The following is a 17,232-nucleotide window of genomic DNA, read 5'->3' on the forward strand; positions in this document are numbered from 1 at the left end:
CTACCCAGCACCAAGGTTATAGCGTCCCCCAGAGGGCACTATAATGCTAGGAATACAGAATTGTATTCCTAACATAATAGAGTCCCTTTAAGCATGCATGATGAATGCAGCCAATTCGTTTATTATAGGCCCTCTATTATAATAATAATAAATATTTTATATGTACAGTCACCCTGCAGCACTTTGTGCATTGAGAGCTCGCTCTCATTGATTTGAGTCTCCCGCCCTCTGTCGCCTTTAATATTCGGTACCACGTGGGCTATGTAGTCACGTGACGATAGTGCCATCACAGCGACACTAGGTGGGAAATAGTTCCGAGGGCGGAGGTGAGTGCGGTGTTATAGGGTTAGGGAAAGCATGGCGGCGTGTACCGCTCCACCGGGGGAGGACACACCGAGACTATTGCGTGACCCAGAACTGTGCTAAGCCTCGAGCATTCCTTCATTCCCTGCTAGTAAACCGTAATGTTCTATGTATTATAGCTAGAGATACATCACATGGTGCAGGAAGTGAAAGCAGTACAGCTTGTCCTGCTAGCAGGCTTTATCTGATTATTTAACAGCTGCTGTTATTATTATAGAACATGGCAGATTGGATTCCTGGGTGTATTGCTCTGATATTCGGTAGTTCTCGGAAATCATGAACATTCATGAAAGATTTTTTTTTTTCTTCATGTTAACAAAGCATTTTGAATGGGAATTTAAAACAAGTCGCTGTAGTTATGTGATGTAAAGGGACATCTCAGGTCATATTGCTCTCTATTATTAAAAAAAATATATTGCTTTTGATTTAATTCATCAGGATTTAGAGCTTCCTGCAACGAGTTCTGCCCAATCTAGGAAGTTTCTGACAACTGTCAACTTATTCTAGCTGTAGAGTTTGTTTTAAATAGCAGATATTTTTTAAAAACTTTAAGCAACAGTATAGTATTTTTTTTATACACATACACACAGCGCTACGGAATCTGATGGCGCTATATAAATAATATCTATGATTATGTGGGGGGAAAAAAACTGCTGCCAAAGGTGGTAACTGCTGTCAGCTTATTAAAGGTACACAAACCGAACCATAATCACTACAGCGAACTGTAGCCTGGCACGGCATAAGCTGGCTGTACCTGTATTGTGATGTGCTTAAAGGACCACTATAGGGACCCAGACCACTCCAGCTTAATGAAGTGGTCTGGGTGCCAGGTCCAGCTAGGATTAACCCTTTCTTCCCTTTCTTCAGAGAAACTGCTATGTTTATAAATGGGTTAATCCAGCCTCTAGTGGCTGTCTCATTGACAGCCGCTAGAGGCGCTTCTCACTGGGATTTCACAGTGAGAAGACGCCAGCGTCCATAGGAAAGCATTATAGACTGGCTGCGCACGCACGTGCCGCGCATGCGCATTCAGCCGATGACAAGGAGGAGGAGAGTCCCCCGCCCGGCGCTGGAAAAATAGGTCAATTTAACCCCTTCCACCCCCTAGAGCCTGGCGGGAGGGGGGCACCCTCAGGGCACTATAGTGGTCCTTTAACGCAGGGAAAACATTGCTTCTTTTGCAAGGGAACCCAAACGTTGACAAACTCCTGAGGTTTCCACATAAGTTGAGAAACCATTCTAAAACGGTTTGGATACTTACTCTGTGAGGTTATGCTGCTTGCAGTGTTCCTTTAAGAGCAACTTCCATAGGACTGGTATTGATAAATCATTAGATAAGTCTCTGAGAGTGATATATTCTTCAATACAGTAGTTTAACTTCCAAAAATGTATTACTTCTTGTGATAATAGGTTGAAACACCTTTGTGAGGTTTCCTGTTGCCAAAATGGAAGTTTTCCACTCCGTGAAGGAGAGGACAATAGCAGAAAACAGCATGGTCATACTTCTTCAGGGACTTCACGGATATGTCACCACTGTTGATCTCAGAGATGAAAGCACGGCCAGAGGTACAATCACCAATGTGGATGCTTTCATGAACATTCGATTGGCTAACGTAACCTATAAGGACCGACAAGGGAAAGAGGCCAAGCTGGATGATCTGTTTGTTACAGGGCGCAATGTACGCTACGTACACATTCCAGAGGAAGTAGATATAATCCGAACTATTGAAGAGCAGTTACAGAAGATTCAGAGTATTCGTGGCTTTGGTGGAAAGGGAAGAAAAGAGTTTCCTACAAGGAAGTCAAAATGAGCATCAGTTTAGAAGAAACACATCTTCTAGTGTTATATTATTATATTTGTGTAAAGATGCTAACATAAATTCTACTGCAAAATGTTACTTAACTATAAGACCAAATAGTACCTTTTTTTTTGTGCCAGCTACAGTGACTTTTTCTTTTCCTTTATACACATGCTCATAGAACTATTTAAGCCATAATTTAAAATGCCAATGAAACGCATTGGATTTATACTAAAGTACATTCTGTTTGTATGTATGTATGTGTGTGTGTGTGTATATATATATATATATATATATATATATATATATATATATATATATATATATATATATATATATATAAAGCCTTTTGGAAACTGATATTCCCCACATACAGTCTGGACCATATGACCTTAAAGGAAAATTATAGCATTAGGAATACAAACCTGCATTACTAATGCTATAGTGACCCTGTCCCTTTTTAGACAAGTCCTTCCCCCCCTTTTCTCTGCTGTGACTCCATTGGATCGGCTGCCGCTCTGCCTACTCATTGTGGGAGGAGTTGCAACCCAAGCATTTGTCCAATGCAATGTTGAAAGACAGCCACTAAAGGTGTATCCAAAGGGAAACTATAGTTCCCGTCTCCGTAACTTTACAAAACAGCATAAAACCTGGACATGGGGGGGCACTGTTCTACTTGTGAGACATCCATAAACACACATGTTAGTGTTTTAGAGCAGTAAAATGTATTATGCTGATGATATCAGTAAAATGGCTGGGCTTTTTTGTGAAAAATGCAAAAAACAAATATGAATGCTAACTTTGGCCACGGTTTGTGACTATGTGGCTACTAAAAAAGACTGGACATAACCCATTTTGAATACCCTGGGTTGTATACTTTTGCAAATGTTATGCCATAATAGGGGTTATTTTCATTCCTGGACTGCCATACGTTCTCAAATTCAACATAGACCCAGCAAACCAATCTGGTAAATTTCAATGTGTAAAAACTGAAAAGGGGGAAAGCCCTGTATTTGACCCTGTAACTTTCCAAAACCCCATAAAATCTGTACATGGGGGGTACTGTTGTACTCATGAGACATCACTGAACACAAATGTGTATTTTATTGCAGTAAAAGCAAACAGTATTATGACATTCACAGTTAAAATGTCATGCAGAACTTGGCAAATAACACTTTTTAATTTTTATCACAATTTTTTTGATTTTATTTATATTTTTTTATTCTATCCATTTATTTATAGTAAAAAGTGACATTCCAATGAATACATATAGTAAGCAAGGTACAACAATCAATGCAAGTGCATGGTACTAATTCAACATTGAAAGTAACAAGTGGAGTCTTCCAAAGGTGGTTTCATATGTATTGTACAAATGCGAGAGTTAGATGAAGTACTGGTGTGTGCCAACTAGTAGCACTATTACAATGTGCATGATGATTTTGTCCCCTAAATAATTTTGCTATTGGGTAGGTGTAAGTATGAAATTCTCAATATTAAGTCTGGTGGGGGGGTGGCTTTTATATTCATGAGTTAATTTATAGGTTGAAATCTGTGTGTTGTATACAAATAGTAAGAATCTGTGGTAAAGGGAGGGGGAGGTATGGAGCAAGAATGGAACGTGGTTAAAACATAAGACCCAGTAGCCACGGCTTTCATATGTATTTTTCCCTAAGCTTGACAAAGTGTGGAGCTTAAGACAAGCTCCACCTCCTTTTTCAAGATAGTGGAGCTTGGCTTAAGCTCCACCTATTAAGCAGAGTAAGTGGTGAGAACCGCACTCAATCCCAACGGCCAAGGGTGCTCCAGAGCAGGACCAGCAATCCCAGTACAATAATCCAAGAAGAAAAAACTCACAGGCACTCCAATTTTCAAGCCGCAGGCAGATTTATTGTGACAGAATGCAACGCAACGTTTCAGCTTGAAAAAGACCTTTTTGGTCGAAACGTTGCGTTGCATTCTGTCACAATAAATCTGCCTGCGGCTTGAAAATTGGAGTGCCTGTGAGTTTTTTCTTCTAAGCTCCACCTATTGTCAAGATTGTCAAGCATAGGAAAAATACATAAGACAAAGCCGTGGCTACGGTGTCTTATGTGTTAAAGAGAAATAGACCAGAAAATAAGTAATGTTTTTGAAAAACGTATTTACCTTGCAGGTTTAAATCTGCCTCTAATGGGCACTAGAGGTGCTTCTGCTGCACCGCGTAAAACTTGTTCACCTAATGCAGATGCTGCAAAAGAAAGCATTGATTCAGTTATAGAGGTACCCCCTGTCTCCTTTTTTCCAATAAACATTAAAAAACGCTTTTTACTTTTTTTTCTAGACTCCCTCAGCACTGCTTACCTCTCCTCCTCCTGCCACATCATGCCTCTTCCACAATAGCTCAATACCATGCTCCTTATAGCATTCAAGCTTCCACCATAGGAAAAGTTTGGATGAATGCTTTCCTGTGGGGCTTCCACGTCAAGTGACAAGTGAGTTTTATTTGCTTAGTGCCACGAGAGCGCCTCTAGTGGTTGCTAGGAACCACGACCACTAGAGGTGGATTTAACCCTGCAATGCAAACCTTGCAGTTTCTGGGGGGGAAAAACTGCAATGGTTTGCATTGCAGAGTTTAAAGAACAGAACTACTGCAACAGGCCACTTAATTGAGACGAAGTGGCCTGGGTGACTTCAGGGGTCCTATAAAAGAAAACCGAGCATATTGTGGAAGAAGAAAAAAAATAAAAGTTAACCTAAGTTCTAGGTAATTTTCAGTATTTTATTCAATGGTGTAAATATAAGTGAAGGGAAAGTTCCTCTTTAATATTTATGGGGCTACGTGTATCAGCATCTGTTTCTTCAATTTCTCTTAAAATTGTGTAGATTGTATGTCACTATTTAAAAATTTCCAAAGCTGTGCAGAAGTAAAGAACCATTACATCCTTTCAAAAAGCAAAACAAGGCTTTACTCTGCAATGTAAGTTAGTGTTACCTCTGGAGTGATATGGATGCCGTGAGCTGGAGAATATATTGCTTGTAAACACTATTACTTGCCAGCATGCATAAGGTCTAGCGTCTGACTTACCCGTGTTTTTGTTCCAATCTGGGCACCCGGAGTTCTTGGCTAGGGCTCCTCATTGAGCAATGTAATGTATGTGCCAGAAGTGTTTTCCAATACAGACCTCACTATACAGACCTCACTTCTGTGCAAATTGAACCTGGAGTTTTTCTTCCAAAACTACAACTCAACTAACAAGTGGTGTTAGATGCTAAACCTGTTGTGCTTTGCGATAACTATCTACATTTTGATATATACCGTGTACATGTGTATTTTATATGTATAGCTTTACTAGTTGCAGCTTTAGTTTGGAGGGGTGATGTTAACAGTTTATTTTTTATTTTTATTAGATTGACAGAATGTCTGGGCATAGAGAACTGATACATATGGACACTATTCCATTTAAAGATCACTTTAGTGTTAGGAATACAAAGCTGTATTCCTAACATTAAAGTGTTTCTTTGTCGTCGTCCCCAGCACCATTGAATCAATATTTATCTTTGGGAGATTTTAAGATCCTGGACGTCTTCATGCATAGTCAAACTCAGTGAAACAGCAGGAAGCGCCTCAAGTGGCTGTCTAGTAGACAGCCATTAGAGGCAGGCTTAACTCTGCAATATAAACATTGTAGTTTCTATGAAACTGAAATGTATTAGACTGTAGGGTTAAGGGGACAGGTATAGTGCATTCAGACCTCTTCAATGAGATGAAGTGGTCTTGGTGACTATAGAGTCCGTTTAGCCACACTAGAGGGAAACTAGTGGGAAAAGGTTTAAGAAATAAAATGCAAGGATGAAGAGAGACAAGAATGAAAGTTCCCAGTTTCCTTGCCCCAGTAAATGCTGCTGTATTGTTTATTTAAGTGAAGAGTGCACCAAAGCTAGACAGACATTATAGTCACCCAGACTACTTCATGTCATTGAAGTGGTCTCAGTGCAATGTCAAGTCCCACTTCTGAGAAACTACAGTAATTATATTGCAGGACTAAGATTGCTCGTGTGATTGTCAATCAGACAGCCACTAGAGGCACTTCCTGCTTGCTAACTGACTTTTAGGTCTCCTGACGCTGGGCGTTCTCACTCTCTGCATGAGGACATCTAGCGTCAGCTATATCCCCATAAGAAAGTATTGAAACAATGCTTTCCTATGGGAAGGGCCTAAAGCGCTTGCGGCTCTCAACGCTCAGGCACATTAGCCTCCGCCCCCCTGTTAGATAATGTAGGAGGAGACTCAGCGCCAACCCATCACTGAGAGACATCAGCATTGAAATCGTGTAAATGAATAAATACATTTCTTTACCCGTTAGCTGCTCGTGGAGGAGTGGGGGGGGTGTGACGGGCAGGGGACCAGAGGGCTCTATAGTGTAAGGAATACAGATTTTTATCGAATTCCTTTAATAAGTTAAATCACACTTATCGCACAGGGACTAAAATTACTTAATGCCCTGTTTACCTCGACAGCTTGGCATATAATATGCATTAAAAAAGCACAATTTGTTCTTTTGAACAAGTTCAGTGAAATGACAGTTTGCTTTTAATGGTGTGTGAAATAACTATTAACTGCCTAAAACATGCCTGTAATCCTAATGAAATATTCCACACAGACAGAAACACACACATTAAAGGGACACGATAGGCATCCTGACCACTTTACGCCATTGAAGTGGTCTTGGTGAAGTGTCCCTGTCCTTTTTAGCCTTGCAATGTGAAACATTGCATTGCTAAGAATGCCTCTGATGGCTGTGTATCAACCACTAGAGGCATTTCATGAAGTTTAATGCTGGACTACCTCACACTTTGCATCAAGCAAAACCCCATAGGAAAGCACTGATTTAATGCTTTCCTATGGGAAGGCCTAATGTGCATGCAGTATTCACCATGAATGCGCAATAGGTCCTCCCCATCAGCGGAGCAAGAATGCAACCCAGCGCAGAGAAATCTCGGGGGCATACAGACACTTTAGATACATCAAAATACATCTTTGTATTTCTAACACTAAAGTGTTTCTTTGGTGCAGATAATTACACATTTATACTTAATATACACAGATGCAGTGAAGGCTTAACTCAGCCTAAAGGTGACTGTCCGGCTATTCCTTCTTTTATATTGCACAGCAGGACTCTAACTTCAGGGTTAAACCATTCACAAATAGTTTACTTCCTTAAGGTAAAAAGACCTGCCCACAATAAAGCTTCAATATGTTTGATATGTAAAACCATAGAATTCAAAGAGGGTGTTCTTTCTTTTTCCCATAACGTTATATGAAGCTTTGGGTGCAATGATAAAACTGGCCTTGAAGCAGCAGAGAAGGTAATTGGGCTCTACTCCCTAGTCTGCATTGCATGTGTGTACCAATATTCTTTCCAGCTTCAGTTACTGTGTGCTCTAAGTGACCTACCTGTCCGTTACCTTTGCTTACTTCTGCCTTCTGACCTTGGCTCCAATATCCTGAGTACAATTACAGATCATCCCTTCATGCTCCAACCTTGCTGACTTCTTACCAGATCAACCCTTACTGTACTGTAACTTGTACTTGGATCGATTGATAGGGTATCAAACCTGCTCTAATTAACCACACTTTGCCTTTACCAGACTCCTCCTGTATTGTCCTCCGATATTCTCTCACTTTCTGTACTCTGCCTTCACATTGTACCAGACATTGTATACTGCTCTCCACTAAGTTTCTAATCCAGTACTTCTGAGCTACGTTGTTCTTCCCCCATGTGACCTCCTGTTCCTCTATTAAGTTGGTCAGCTACGTACTCAGTACAAATAAACAGGTTTTTTTTTCAGATTTTTGTTGATACCAGCTAGTCTAGGAGGTCTATTGCATGTATTGTTTACTTTATTGTTCGTGGGCCAAATATAACACTATCATTACCAGGAATTGCGACAGATATTTTCTGGTTTATGAGACTGGTTCTACATACCATCAGTGCCCCTGACACAGTGACCACAAAATAGATAGAGTAAGATTTAAACTTATAACTGTTAACACTAATCCACAATACATGAACCACTTTTGTTTGGGTAGGGAACCACTAAAGTAGGGTAAACAATTCTAAAGTGAATATTATATTTACACAAATGCATTAACTATATATTCATATGTTTTTTTTTTTATGAGCACAGCCCTGTAGGTAACGAAAGTTCAGGCACCAATGAGCAATCTTATGTTTGGAAGATGAGTCATCACCATGACTTTCAGCTCACGCCACGTCAGCTCTTTACAAATACCACACCAAGCAAACAGCTGTGACACATCACCTCTTCTGTCCGTGGGAACCTCTTTGTTCTTTCCTGTGAAGTACAGTGTTTTTTTTTTTCTCTTCTAAACAACACTTGCCAATGAAGGAGGTGCATTTTTGCAGCGTACTTGCTGCTAATCTGCCTTTGCAACAACATGTGAATGTCTGAGTATTTAATTAAGCTGGCTATTTATACAGTTAATATGTGCCTGTCACATAAAAATAATATGCACTGTTGTTGGCGATAGCCTGAATTGATGCCAAACTGAAAAATATGAAAGATGTACTCTTATTATTATATTATTTAAAATGCAAACATATTCCATAGTGCTGTATAATAGGTAGATAATATAAATTGGCCATACAGGAACAAGAGGTGTTAAGAGCCCTGCTTAAATGGCCTTCCATTTATGATGCCCAATTGGATGAGAAAAATTCTGCTGAACCTGCAACCACAATTTGTTTAAAATTACTTTCAATGCTATATCACAGCAGCCATATTGCTATAGAAATTGGCATTTTGATTTGCTGTCATGAATAAATATACCCACTGGATAATTATGCAGAATTGTATTTTAAATAATAAACAGGTATAAAGAGGTCCAGGCTCGGTTCCATTCCTCTTACCTAATAAGCAGGTTTTAAGTGAATACATTGCCAGTAGAGTGCGATTTGCACCTATGACATTAATGCCACTACTCCTTGGTGAATCAACATCCTTTAGAAAGCCAAAGCCTCTTGTATCTAATGCATCTTGTATGTAATGTACAAAGATATATAAGTTATAATTAAACAATGACATTTGACTCACGTTCCCAAAAGCTGATAATGAGCAGTAAAGCTCTGGAACAGAAGTAATGGATCTAGCACATGGGTGCTCAAAAGGTAGATTCCAGGATGTTGTAAAACTACAACTGCCATGAAGCTTTTCGTGCCTTTAGAATACCTTTAGAATGGCAAAGCATCATGGAAGCTGTCATTTTAAAACATCTGGGGATCTACCTTTTCTGCACCCCTGGTTTAGCACATCCTATCACACATGCATGCTAACTCCACAATGCACCAAATACACATTGTGTACAAGAAATGTATTAAAGTATTAACTCATCCCATCCATTCCCACTATACACGTGTCCACTTATATCATGGAGCAAGTCCAGGCATTACTGTTATCGTGATGCATGCAGAGGAAGATTCTTTATTCAAAGCAAAAACAGAGTTAGCCCTGTAGTCAAACATAATGGAAAATAATATAGGGCAACATTCTTAGCTCTTTGTTAGTAGTAATTTTCTGTATTTAGTTGCTCTGCACTAGGCATGTGCATGGAGAAAATTTTCGGTTCGGTTCGGCATTCCAAAATTCGGGACTTTAGCAATTTGGAACTTCGGCACTTCGGAACTTCAGCACTTCGAAAATCGGACTCTTCGGCACTTCGACACTTCGGAATTTTGGGACGTCGGGACTTCTCTTACAGCCGTTTAGTAGATAACTCCCTAATTCCCACGGTATTAGGGAGTTATCTACAAAAAGGCTGAAAGACCTAAATTGGTCTTTCAGCCAAATTTACTAATACTAAGTAAAAATGACTTAGTATTAGTAAATTTTGCCCCTACTAGCTATACCGCGGGTAGGGGCATGTCTGTTAAAAATAAAAAAATAGGGTCCTATTGTCCTCCCCCCTGGCCCCCACCTTCAAGCGGTGGGTGGGGCCCTAAATACTAATAAGGGGGGGCCTAATGTCCTCCCCCCTGGCCCCCACCCCTAAGTAATCTTGACTTAGTATTAGTAAATTTGGCTGAAAGACCAATTTAGGTCTTTCAGCCTTTTAATAGATAGCTCCCTAATACCGTGGGAATTAGGGAGTTATCTACTTATTCATTCCTGTCATTACATACTGGCCAAGTAACTTACATTTTATATGAATGTGTGTTACTTGATTGTTTTAACTATCGTCCTATCTCGCTACTGCCTTTTGCATCCAAGATCCTTGAAAGAATTGTGTATGTGAGATTGACAGACTTCCTCGAGTCCAACTCTCTGCTAGACCCGCTTCAGTCTGGTTTCCACGCTTAGCACTCTGTGGAAACGGCACTGACCAAAGTATCCAATGATCTACTCGCTGCAAAATCTCGTGGTCACTACTCTATCCTAATTCTCCTTGACCTGTCTGCGGCTTTTGACACTGTTGATCATCAACAGTTTCTTCTCATCCTCCGCAATATCGGTCTACAAGATATTGCTCTCTCCTGGTGCTCCTCCTACCTCTCCCAGCGCTCTTTCAGTGTTTCTTTCTCTGGCTTTGCTTCTTCTCCCCAACTCCTCTCTGTTGGTGTCCCCCAAGGTTCAGTCCTTGGTCCCCTACTGTTCTCCACCTATACTGCCTCCCTTGGTAAACTCATTAGCTCCTTTGGCTTCCAATAGCATTTCTATGCAGATGACACGCAAATCTACCTGTCCTCTCCTGATCTCTTTCTGTCCCTCTTGACTAGTGTCTCTGACTGCCTCTCTGCTGTTTCTAACTGGATGGCTGCCCACTTCCTTAAACTAAACTTGACCAAAACTGAAATTCTGGTCTTTCCTCCTTCAAGTGTTGTTACTCCTGTGTCTGTCTCCCTCCAAGTCAAAGGTGCTACCATCAGCTCCACCACGCAGGCTCGCTGCCTAGGTGTTCTCTTTAACTCCGACCTCTCCTTCAAGCCTCATGTTCAATCTATCGCCAAATCCTGTAATTTCCATCTCAAAAACATTGCGCGCATCCGCCCCTACTTAACGCTAGATGCGACTAAGGTGTTGGTCTATTCCACTGTCCTTTCTCGCCTTGACTACTGTAATCCGCTTCTCAGTGGTCTTACATGCTCCCAACTTGCGCCAGTTACAGTCCATAATGAATGCGGTGGCGAGGCTCATCTTCCTGTTCGCCAGCACCTCCCATGCCTCACCCATCTGTCAGTCCCTACATTGGCTTCCTATAAAATATAGAGCTCAATTTAAAATTCTGGTTCTTGCTTTCAAATCTCTACATAATGAATGCTGCTCCCACCTATCTATACTCCCTTATAAACAAGTATGTCCCGTCTAGGCCCTTACGATCTGCTGAAGACTTACGTCTATCTTCTGTCCGTACTCCCACCTCTGATGCTCGCCTTCAAGATTTCTCGAGGGCTGCACCGTTCCTATGGAACTCGCTTCCCTCCTCCGTTAGATGCTCCCCCAGTCTCCACTCCTTCAAAAAATCGTTAAAAACCCACTTCTTCATAAAAGCGTATCAGTTAAACTGTTAATAGCTCCCAACTGATTCCTCTTCTGCAACTGTCACTAGTCTAATACTATCCTTACCTTTTTGTGTCATTTTACCCCACTCCCTCTAGCATGTAAGCTCATTGAGCAGGGCCCTCAACCCCTCTGTTCCTGTGTGTCCAACTTGTCTGGTTACAACTACATGTCTGTTCGTCCACCCATTGTAAAGCGCTGCGGAATTTGACGGCGCTCTATAAATATCATAATAATAATAATAAATGCTTACAGCTGAATCCTGGCTATGTTTGTATACTTTTTATTTAAAATTGTATACAATGTAACATTGTATCTTTCACTGGGTAAGTATATTAGTACTTAGGCAATACTGTGCTTCGGAACTTCGTCACTTTGACACTTCGGAACTTTGGCAACTTCGGAAATTCGGTAATTTCGGAACTTCGGGACCTCGGCAATTTGGCACTTCGGCAATTCGGACATTCGGAAGTACCCGAATGTCCGAATTGCCCGAAATTCGTCAAAATTCATATTCAGACCGAAACGAATTGCACATGTCTACTCTGCACTTGACTGTCATTATTGGTGCTTTAGAAGCAAACACAAAGGATATTGGTATTGGGAAATGACTATGAGTGAGACAAGAAACAAATCAGGAGTATTGGGGGGGGTTGGCAGAGCTTAACCTTTCACGTGTAGTGCACAAGCTCTTATATAATTCACTTGGGGGTGAATCCCGTACCAACAAGCTATTTTAAGTATTCATAGGCATTAAGTTGTGGGTCCCCAGACGACCAGACAGAACCTTAACTGTGCTTTAAATCCACCGAGAACGTGAAAACTCCATTGTGGCTTACTAAGGACAGAGCTGGGGAGAGGTGCCTGATTGCCTCACACTTCAGTTCGTAGTACAATCCCGTTTTATTCCTATCTCCCCACTGGACCGGCAGGGGATATCACGGCCTCCACTGGACTGACTCTGATAATATTAGCCGCACTTAACTTTATAGTGGGCTATACTCTAGTTGCACCTCAAATACTTTGACCATACAAGATGGTGGAGGCTGTATCATCTATCTTGTAGGGCCTGAGCCTATCCCAGTGGCCTCATTGCAACTCTATTGACTATGCCCTCTTAAGGCTGGATGAGATCTTTAGGAGCTTCTGGCTCAAACTGTGTGAGCGGGAAACAGCCTCCCTCTGGACTACGGGAAGAATTTTGGAGAAGCACACTAAACACAGCAAACACCTACCCATCATGTTGTCAGCCTACCTGGGCCGAGAGCCTCACAAGGCTTAGCCTCATTGCATTAACCACATGCGTTGGAGATCAAACACCGAAAGCAGCAAGCAACATCTAGATCTTCCAATTACCCCAGAAGGGGGAAGGACTTGTTACTCAGGAGTCTCCAACTCTGTGGACTATGGATGCTGTCTCTCATACAGGTCTGGGGCTGAAAGGGAACGCAATGCGCTTTCCAACAGCACTACAATCTTGCCGGTTATGGGGTCGGCTGATCCGGGCTCCGGGTCCCCCATCACACAATGTCGGCGGATAACATTTTTTTATTTTTGATCTGCTACTAGTTATTATTAGCATTATTTTTCTTATATCTTTTTTATTTCACTCTAGTGTAGTGCAGCAGTAGAGCACTGTCTCTAGTTCCAGTGAAAATCTTATATGTTATTTATCTATTATTCATCATGTCTAGTATTTTTCTTCTGTTTGAATGTTTTGTTTTTCTCAGTTACTTAGACATGATCACCTAAACATGTTCATTACACTGCATTATAAAAGTGTGCTCCTTACTACTATGGCAGCATAACTGATGTACCTAACCTAGCACTGTTAAGTGTTGATTATTTCACCTTGTTCTAACGACTTCATTGCGTAGCCAAGCTTGTTATTGTTATAACTATATAAAAAATGTGCAACTCATCACGCCATTGTATAACTTGAATACATCTATGAACACGCTGTTGTGGCGTATGTCGATGCTATGTAACAACATGCACAACAAAAATAAAGAATTTTTTTTAAAAAAGTGTGCTCCACCATAGAAATGCAATGTACCATACTATTACTCATCATGTATGACTTGATGAAATCTGTTATTTTATGTCAATTGTTTTGTTTTTTTTTTGTCCCTGCTGTTGTGGTATTACAGGATTATTTGAACCCTCATGCAGAGCAAAAATAAAGAATTACAAAAATAAATCAGGTGTATGAAAATAGGAAGGAATCACAATTTGGCTTTAAGGAAATACAAATAAATGAACGTCCTCTTATATGTAAAGCATGGTTGATGAAAAGGAAAGGACAGTAAAATACCCTTGTGAAACTGTGACAAAAGTTTAGAAAGCCAATTGTCACAGGTAAAAGTGGGGGGAAGGGCACAGTCAGGAAATAACCACTTGTGGATTATGTAGAAGTAAAATACAATATTTGCTTTATATCTCACATACTAGTGCACAAAATCTGCACTTGCCTTCTGGCCATTGGCAAGTGTAAATTCAATTGTGGTAAGTAAAATTCATCCATAAGGAATTTGTTATGTTCTGCTCTTTGTGTTGTTTTCATCTTTTACAAAATACTTAATCTTTAGTGAAAAAGCCTTCTAATACAAGATTATAGTTTAAAAAATATATATATATATATTTAAAAAATATATATTTTTTTATGTGCATGGATACATCATGGATATTGTCAAAATGGCAGGATATTAATATATAAAAAGAGTGATCCATAAAATATCATATATGATTGACCACATTTTTTGAAATATTAAAATGGAGACAAAAATCACAGTGCTTATAGAATGTAACTGAAGAAAATAAAATAAAACATAACATATACATTGATTGCAGATTCAGTAAGAATTATAGTTAACACAATAAGAGAAGAAACAGACATATAATGGACAAGAGTCCCCTTTAGGCCAAGGCAGATAATATTCTGTATGCAGAGAAGCCCCTAATAAGTTATGAGGCTAGCCGATACCCAGTTTAAGGACAACTGTATCTCTGCAGTTAAGCCCACCAAGGAAGAAAATATCCATGTGCTAAAAGGGGTATTTGTTGGCAGCATACCACTGATCTCCCCCGGCACTTTCAACATATAGTCGCCATCTTGAACTTGAAGAAAGGTGAGTTAATGGCGTGTCCGTAGGCCTCTGCCTGGTTCAGATCCTCTGTTGCCACCATCTTCAACGCAGAATCATGTCAGGATCATAGGGGAACCTAAACATAAAGGCCTATTACTTAACAAATAGACTTCCGAGTACCGGTCCATAGAGTGGCCGGACTAATGTTAGAAGTGTCAGAGAGATTACCAAGGGTAAAGACAGGAGGGATACAGTTAAATGATTAAACTAACCAAGGTCAAAGGAATACAGAGATCAGGAGAAACGTGTTAATATACAAATTCAGATACCAGGAAAAGCATACACAAGAATGCGCTTTTGGGCTACTATAACCGCAACAGGGCAACATGGAGAGAGAGAGAGGTAAATATAGGCAGTCCTTAATTTCTATTGGCCCATGTCGTAGTAGTTGAATTTCTTTTGATTCATGGGTGATAGAAACCCTTATTTGAATGATAAGCAACGTCATATTTATGCACCGAATTCAGTGCGGCAAATTCACCAGTCGGACCTAATGCTCAAAGATAACGTTCATATAAAAGGAACACTATAGGCACCCAAACCACTTAATTTCTGCAGTGATCTGGGTGCCATGCGCCCCCGACCATGCCTGCAAGGCAGAAAAGGAAAGTAAACAACCTTTTTTAACCCTGCCAGTGCTGGTTCGGTCATCTAAACGGTGACTTGGGCACTATAGCGCTAGATATACATATTTTTATTGCTATCACTATAACAGGGATAAGCAACCTTAGGCAAGCCAGATGTGGACAACATCTCGCATAATGCTCTTGCAGTCATAATACAGCGCTACGGAATTTGGTGGCGCTATATAAATAATACAATAATAATAATAATAATAAAAATGCTGGCAAAGCATCTGGGGATATGTAGTCCACAACAGCTGGAGTGCAAAAGGTTGCCTACCCCTGTGCTATAGTGTTCCTTTAATTTTGCTGCCCTTTAAGCAGGGCCAGATTAAGAGCCCAGTGGGCCTGGTGCTGACAATTATGACGGGCCTAATTACAGAATCATATCGACCAAAAACAGTAAAACACTCCCAAGCGTCGTGTATCTGATGGAGATGGTGCTGGAGAGAAAGAAAAAAGCAGCTATAAGAAAACACATACCCTAGGCTAATCTCTCTCTAATTTATGTTTTCATCTTTCAAGTAAATCCATGACCCCTAACAGCAGTGTCTAGTCAAGCAGGAAGTCAATGGGCATGGTAAAAGGCTGTGCCACTGACACAAATCACGTAACCTGCCAAAAGGGGCGAACATGCCCAAAAAGAGGACATGTCTGCACAAAGAATTAGAAGGCCAGCCTGGCATGAATGCATGTCAGGCTGCCTGCCAATCATGCAGCTGGCCAACTAAGGGCATACTATGCAGACAGCACCCTGAGCTTGGCATAAATGCATCTAATGATGCGCTCGCTCAACGCTTTCTAAGGACTGTCCCCTAGCACTCGCTGGTCCACTTGTCTCCTTACCTTCTTACTAGCAGGCAGAAGCTCCTGGTATATAGTCTGGGACAGAGAAAAGCTGTATGCAGTGAGTGTAGAAGAAAGGGAACATGCCATAGTGTTAGAGAGACCAAAGTCAGCATTACCTTAAAGGATCACTATAGGGTCAGGAACACAAACATGAATTCATGACCCTAGTGTTAACACCACCATCTAGCCCCCCTGGGCCCATCATGCCTGCATAAATATAGCAAAATCTTACTATATTCAAGCCTGAAGCTGTAATTCTGCATGCTGTTTGCCTCAGAAAAAAAGCAGTCTGCTGACATCATTAGAAGTGGTGGCCTGATCCAATCACAGTGCTTCCCCATAGGATTGGCTGAGACTGACAAAGAGTCAGGTCAGAGCCAGCATGATTCCTACACAGCCCTGGCCAATCAGCATCTCCTTAGAGAGATGAAATGAATTAATGAATCTCTATGAGGAAAGTTCAGTGTCTGCATGCAGAGGGAGGAGACACCGAATGTTTGGATGCATTTTAGGCAGCCATGACCCAGGAAGGATCTCTAACAGCCATCTGAGGAGTGGCCAGTGAAGTTATCACTAGGCTGTAATGTAAAGACTGCATTTTCTCTGAAAAGACAGTGTTTACAGCAAAAAACCTGACAGTAATGATTCTACTCACCAGAACAAATTCAATAAGCTGCAGTTGTTCTGATGACTATAGTGTCCCTTAACTATATTCACTGTCAGCCAGTCCACACAAGTTTTATTTCCATACATCCCTCTTAAGTTTCCATACTTAAGTAAGAGTATGTGAAAAGTAGTTAGGGTTGCCACCTTTCTTGGAAAAACATACCGGCCTTACTAATTTGCATAATTAAATATGTATGGGTGACATCACATGATGTAAATCACAAGGAGTGA

At 40.7% G+C, this 17,232-nt stretch overlaps 1 protein-coding gene across 2 annotated transcripts; it reads left to right on the top strand.

Annotated features, from left to right (window-relative positions):
• Nucleotides 1-280: 280 nt before the first annotated feature.
• Nucleotides 281-2,445, top strand: LSM10 (LSM10, U7 small nuclear RNA associated). 2 transcript variants are annotated; one of them, XM_063444470.1, is made up of 2 exons: nucleotides 281-326; nucleotides 1,774-2,445. In XM_063444470.1, the coding sequence occupies exon 2, from the start codon at nucleotides 1,809-1,811 to the stop codon at nucleotides 2,172-2,174; it is 366 nt and encodes a 121-aa protein (XP_063300540.1). In that variant the 5' UTR covers nucleotides 281-326; nucleotides 1,774-1,808; the 3' UTR covers nucleotides 2,175-2,445. The 2 variants fall into 2 exon arrangements, with proteins under 2 accessions (XP_063300540.1, XP_063300541.1); XM_063444471.1 differs by lacking the exon at nucleotides 281-326 and adding an exon at nucleotides 357-461.
• The last annotated feature ends 14,787 nt before the right edge of the window (nucleotides 2,446-17,232 follow it).

Source organism: Pelobates fuscus, chromosome 1 (assembly GCF_036172605.1).
Source record: "Pelobates fuscus isolate aPelFus1 chromosome 1, aPelFus1.pri, whole genome shotgun sequence".
Taxonomy (NCBI): domain Eukaryota; kingdom Metazoa; phylum Chordata; class Amphibia; order Anura; family Pelobatidae; genus Pelobates; species Pelobates fuscus.

Excerpts from the sequence above, each read along its gene's own strand:
- LSM10 (XM_063444470.1), top strand. The coding sequence starts at position 1,809 with ATGGAAGTTTTCCACTCCGTGAAGGAGAGGACAATAGCAGAAAACAGC.